Source organism: Sycon ciliatum, chromosome 5 (genome assembly GCF_964019385.1).
Source record: "Sycon ciliatum chromosome 5, ocSycCili1.1, whole genome shotgun sequence".
Lineage (NCBI taxonomy): Eukaryota > Metazoa > Porifera > Calcarea > Leucosolenida > Sycettidae > Sycon > Sycon ciliatum.
In genome coordinates, this window is record NC_088647.1 from 1,640,621 (window position 1) to 1,646,984 (window position 6,364).

Sequence of the window (6,364 nt, forward strand, 5' to 3'; positions counted from 1 at the left end):
TCTACTGCAAATACTGTGCAAGCCTGGTTTGCTGATGACTCAGGAGCAGGTGGCAAGCTGATGCCTTTGCGTGCATGGTGGCATAGCCTAACAGAGCAAGGTCCTGCCTACGGCTATCATCTCAACCCGTCCAAGTCGGTTCTCCTGGTTAAACCGAAGCATTATGATCGAGCAGTGGAGATGTTCGCCGACACTGGAGTTGACATCCGCGTCGATGGTTGCCGGTACCTGGGTTCGGCTATTGGTACGCCTGCGTTCCTGGATAGCTTTGTTGAGCAGAAGGCAACAAGATGGCTCAACCTCGTGGAGAAGTTGTCCTCGTATGCGGAAACGCAACCACAAGCTGCATACGCTGCACTCACCCAAGGCCTGCAGAATAAGTGGTCTTTCCTCTGCCGCACCACACCAACAGCTGCAGCTGCTCTGACGCCTGTGGAGAAGCTGCTAATGGAGAGGCTCATCCCCGCTCTTACCGGCCATATTGTCAACTCGGAGGAAAGGTCAATTCTTGCGCTTCCATGTCGTCACGGAGGGCTCGGGCTGGGCAATCCCGTGGATCTCGCATCCCAGTATGATGCATCGCGAAGGGTGACTGAGTCCTTGCAGACCAACATCAAGCTGCAGACTATGGCGCTCGGCTCTGCAACCAGTCTCGTTCGTACTGCCAAGGCGGAGGTGAGGATAACAGCACGGAATGCTGTCAAAGCCCAAGCCCTGCTGCTCCGCTCCAGTGTGCCGGAGGCCAAGCAGCGTGTAATCGACCTGGCTGCGGAGAAGGGCTCTTCCAGTTGGCTGACCTGCAGGCCCTTGAAGCGCCATGGATTTGCCCTCTCCAAAGCGGAGTTTCGCGATGGAGTGCACCTAAGGTACAACTGGCAACCACAGCGCATGCCATCAGGGTGCGTTTGTGGAAGCCAGTTTACTGTGGCCCATGCCCTCTCGTGCCCCACCGGCGGTTACCCTACCATCAGGCATAACGAGATCCGCGATGTGACCGCTGGTTTCTTGAAGCGTGTTGCCACCAACGTATCTGTAGAGCCTCATCTGGAGCCCCTGAGTGGGGAGCAGCTGCGCTATCGCACCGCCATCCTCGACGACCAGGCTCGCTTGGACGTAGCAGCAAATGGAGTGTGGGGAGGGCGGTTCGAACGCACCTTCTTCGACGTCCGGGTGTTCAACCCTTTTGCGTCTTCGAACCAGTCCTCCTCCATTTCTGCCACCTACGTTCGCCATGAGAAAGCGAAGAAGAGATCGTATGAAGAGAGGCTGCGGGAGATCGAGCATGCTTCATTTGTCCCGTTGGTCTTCTCGACAACCGGTGGCATGGGCAAGCAATCTGCCTCGCTTTACAAGCGAATTGCATCTCTCATTGCTGAGAAAAGCGGCGAACCGTATTCGGTTGTTATGTCATTCATCCGTTGCCGCCTTAGCTTTGCGTTGCTCAGAGCGAGTGTCATGTGCCTGCGTGGTAGCCGCTCTGTTTTCGCTGTACATGCACCTGTCTCTTCTTCTGCCTCCCTAGTTGCTGCCGAAGCTGGCACTTCCCGTCATTAATTTTATAGTCTTTAGTTCTTTAATATTATTATTTGCCATGGCGACCCCCGTAAGCCCAAATAGCTGGCAGGGCAGGGTTGGGCCTTTTTTTCTTTTACTTCACAGGTGTAGCATTCTATCAGTCATTACGTATGATTTATACAGTGGCAGATTCATGAATCGATTCGTGAATCGATTCACGTGCATAATCGAACGCACTCACTTTTGCCCGCGGAATCTGAATTTTTTAGGGTAAATTACTAAAATTACTACTCAGAAAGCAGCAGAAAAACTACTTTGCGACTGTTTGAGCACATTTCTCTTGCCAGTGCATGCGCAGGTCTCTCCAAGATTCTTCGCTCTTATTCAGTTTGTGACTGCAAAGGATAGTATGAAAAGTGCTCCTTCATGCGACTAATTGTCATATCCTCTACGAGGAGGGTGAAAAACTTGCAGAAAGTGCCGCAGAAAACCCCCCTTTTCCCCGCGGAATTTTGAATTCTTCGCCGCGTTTTTCCAAAGGGATAGAAAATTTGCTCCTATGACACGCTCAGACAGGCCTCAACCAGCAGCGAAAATTGGATGGTTTACAGCAGCATCACTGCCTACATTGTAATAGTGCCTATGCTACTTGTGTACATGTGAATGACTGTACTAATTGAGATTCAATGTAGTCCATTGTCAGATGTTGAAATTCTGAAAACAGACCATGCAACATGCATCTACAAGCTGCTCTTCGTATTCATCCTTTTCATAGGTGTACATGACTTGCATGATGGCAGCCTGGGTGCAACTACTTGGACCACCGCAAGTACAGTGGGCAGCGCAGCTTGAGAGCATGACCCACACCACACACCAAGGAATCTCTGGAACACGTGTCACTTCACACGTTTCTTCTGTAGTGCTAAAAAAAACAATGCAAACACTCTATAGTACGCGAACTGCACTTCTGGCGCGCAGCTCTACTGCTAAGCATAGCATTAAAATATAGGTCGGAAAAAGTATAGTCGAATCTGAAATCTCTAGGAGGAACGACGAGGAAGACTGGGCTGAAGTCAGTGAAGAAAATAGTGAGGTTGTAAGAAAATGGGTAAAAATATGAACTCTAAATTTCTAGTGCCGGCTTAGGAGTAGAGTTATTCATAGTGATGGGGGACAAGTACGGTGACAACACCACGACACCACAGCTCTGCTGGGCCTATTCTACGCAGTGTGCCAGATCGGCACTGTCAGATCAAGACGACGATTACAAGGTGCGTTACGCTAGCTATCCAGCAACGCAGGCAACAACAAAATTCGGTGGAGACCTCCAGACGCACGGACAAGATTAACAGCAAGCACAAATACAGACAAACTACCTCACTTTCCTCCAGGGAACAGCGAGAATTAAAACAAAAGCAGCAGGGAGAGTGGACGCGGGACAAGAGAATGCCGCAGCGTTGTGGACACAAGATGTTGGACAGGGAGAGTAGGACGTCGTCAGGACCTACGCAGCTTGGACACGAGGCTCTTGGTGATGCCCAGCGAAGCACCGATGGCAAACCGGACGAAGTTATCACCAACGAGTGGTCCCATTGCGTAGAGGTCAGGCATGCGCGTGCTCTCAAATGTCCCCATATCCACATCCACCGGGTTAGCACGACTGTCAAAGTCCGCTGACGGTTCAAAAGCCAGATTCTGACCACTCTGTGGAAGGAAGCTGAGATTGGGGCGGCTGCCAGCAGCGACGAAGATGTAAGAGCATGGTAGAATGACGTCTCTCTGCTCGCTGTCCTGCAGTGTGCACGACTCTGGAGATACACTGACTATGTGATGACACGGAAGAGAGATGTACGGCTCGGCGGAGTCGAACACCAGCGGCTTGTCGGTGAAGCCCACCCGCGTCTGCATCAGCTTGCTGATGCGGCTGTACTCCGGGTAGACAAACGCCGGCATGCGATTGACCACCAGGGATGTGTCGGACGGTGGTCGTCCAAACACGTGCACGACAGGCAGGTTATGCTGCAGGGCTAGCAATACGGTGTCAGCGGCTGTTAGACCACAGCCCACCACCACCAGTGGTCTAGCACAACTCACACGACCAGCGATGGAGCGTAGCCTTCCCGGTGTTGGGCAGCCATACGACAGCAAGTCCATTCCCTCGCCGGGCACGTTGAGACGACGTGGTTCGTCGGACGTGCCCACGGCGACCACCACCTGTTTGGCGTTGAAGTGGAACGGTTTACGACTGTGACATCCGCACACAGACCAATTGTACTTGGCTGAGCTGGCCTCCACCGGCATGGTCTGAGTGTCGACGCCAGAGTCTTTCTCTTCATACCCGTCGGTGATGGATGAAGCAGAGGACGAAGATGAAGCAGGACTACTGGTATTAGAGTGAGGAATACACGGTACAAGAACATCGTCACCGATGCTGGTGGCACTGTATTGGCTGCTGAGGCTTTCGGAGCTACTGGTCGACATGCAGCCACAGTGGCTAGCAGCGGCGGTGGTTGTGATTGGTACTGATGATGCTGGAGAGGGAGACACACTCATGGTACAGAGGCGTGACTCCGCTGCCGTAGTCGGTGTAATACAGGCACTGCTGAATGGGTCGCTGAGCTGCTGGCCTAGCGGAGAAGGGGAACATGATGGCAGCGACACACAACAGCTGTTCTGGGGAAAGACGGACAGGAATGGCGAACCGTCAATGGAGTCCTGGTCACCAAGGTGATCCAAGCGCCGTATCTGAGTCACCTCTGCGCTGCAGAAAAAGTGTGTGTGAAGGTTCTTACGGCGTACGTACTGCTGATAGTAGTGGGCCACCACACCACAGCGGCCACGCTCTATGGCGGACGTTTCGCTCTTGGACATTTGCTGGATGAAGTCGGTGATGGACATGTCGGGCAGCTGCAGCCAGCGTGCGTAGCTGAGCGACTGCAGGTCAGCTGGCATGTTGGCCCAGCTACCGCCAACACATCCCCGTCCCAGCACCACATGGTCGATGGCAAGCTCGGGATGGTGTCGCCACTTGACTACGGGTGGTGCCTGGCAACCTAGGTCAGCGTCGGGCAGCAGTAGCTGGTCATAGAGCAATGAGACTGGGTTATTGCACCGGCCTGATAGTGATAGGCCTTCGCTGAGGAACTCCAAGTCCTGAACAAGTGAACAGCAAGCAAACAGACATGACATAAGTGCCCGGTTTAGCAACAATACCAGTACTGTCCACACCTGATATAACAAACACCATTGTGCAGGAGAATTGGTTCCTTAAAGCCGAAGTTTGTTATAACAGAAATGCACTCACACTATACAAGCAGCAAGTCATGACTGGCAAGTGGCCCATGACAGTACGAGTGCACTTGGTTTACATGCATACCTACAAGATTTGGTTCGCTATACACGAAAACTACGAAAACTGTTCGCTATAAATGGTCAATTTTGTATGGGTTCAAACAGGGACATGGACAAGGGTTCGCTATATGCCAGTTCGTTATAAGTGGAGCTGACTGTATTACTAGCAGCACCACCAGCATGGTACAGGTACACAGCACAAGTGCACACTACAATGGAACAGGGGGGAGTCGCAAAATTCTCAATACTCCAGTTGCAATGGGCGCTTTTCGCGGCTCAAGAACTCGCAGGGCTTTTCAGCACTTTGAGGATTGTTTCTACCCACAGGCGAGAGTTTTCTCTTTGACCTGGATGTTGGGATCATTGGTTTGACGATGTGTTGAAGTTTTGCACTCAATGGCCCTATTTTTTCGCATTTGAATGTGTTTAGGCAATAGGGAGCCCCCTCCCCACACCTCCTGACTAAGCTCTTCTTTCCAAGTTTTTGAAGCTCTGTATTGTAATCATGTCCCTACACTTCAGATGGACTGACACAGTGAAAGACTATTCAAGAGAGCCATTTAGGAGAATAGTGGCTATTTTAAGTGCTCCAGCCAGAGAGATACAGTAGAATGGGGAACAAGACAGTGACTGTAACCACACTGTAATCTGTTGTGATGCATCTGACAGGTTCAAGTGCCATTAGTGCTATCAAGTATGGGCTACTCTCAGTCTCAGTGCTCTTGCATAGGAATTCTGTACTCATGGATGCATATGTGGTCAAGTGGCCACTGAGTGACACTACATGTAGGCATGTAGGTCCCTGCCAGATCAGAGTGTACACTTCCATTGTACAGCTGACAAAGCCATGCCACCCAGTGCACTGGCCAAGCACTGCATAGTGCACTGGCCAAGCACTGCATAGTGAATGGGCATACTAGTACTACACTGCACAATGGTCAATGCAGTGACTCACTGGGCATACTATTACTAGTACACTGCACTGCACTGGGCAAGCACACACATGCTACAGTGCAGTACAGCTGGCATGCTCTGAACAAGCACTGGGCCATGAGTCAGTTGAGAGCTGGAGAGACAGAGAGCTGCTGGAGTCTGTGAACTCAGAAACCAGAGAACATGACCTGATGGCTGTGATGAGGTGCAGGCAAGGAGGGCAATGTGCAGGAAGGAAAGGGCAGATCTTCCTTCCCAAACTACAGACTACTATTCCGCATTATATCACTAGTGCACTGGTGCCCCTACAACTGAACTCAGGTGACAACCAGACAGCCAAACACAGCTCATTTCCTTAGCTGTCCAAGGTACAAGGAGAGATCAAGTAATTGAACATTAGCTGGACAGACAGACAACTGCACAGTCATACTAGTAATCACCTTAGAACACTAGACGTGCCTGCATTGCACACCACTGCCAGAAACACAATGAAATGAGCCATTCCAATGTTCTGTGACACAGAAGGCAGCTTCCGGCATGTGATTCACAACTGACGGACATGGGA

General features: G+C 51.3%; 1 protein-coding gene across 1 annotated transcript in view; it reads right to left on the reverse strand.

The window, feature by feature from the left end:
* Nucleotides 1–2,396: 2,396 nt before the first annotated feature.
* The window catches only part of LOC135817132 (oxidative stress-induced growth inhibitor 1-like), a 5,586-nt gene continuing 1,618 nt past the window's right edge, over nt 2,397–6,364 (reverse strand). The window contains exon 3 of the mRNA XM_065330254.1: nt 2,397–4,668. Coding sequence (XP_065186326.1) covers nt 3,013–4,668 — 1,656 coding nt within the window. The 3' untranslated portion in view covers nt 2,397–3,012. The remainder of the gene's footprint in view (nt 4,669–6,364) is intronic.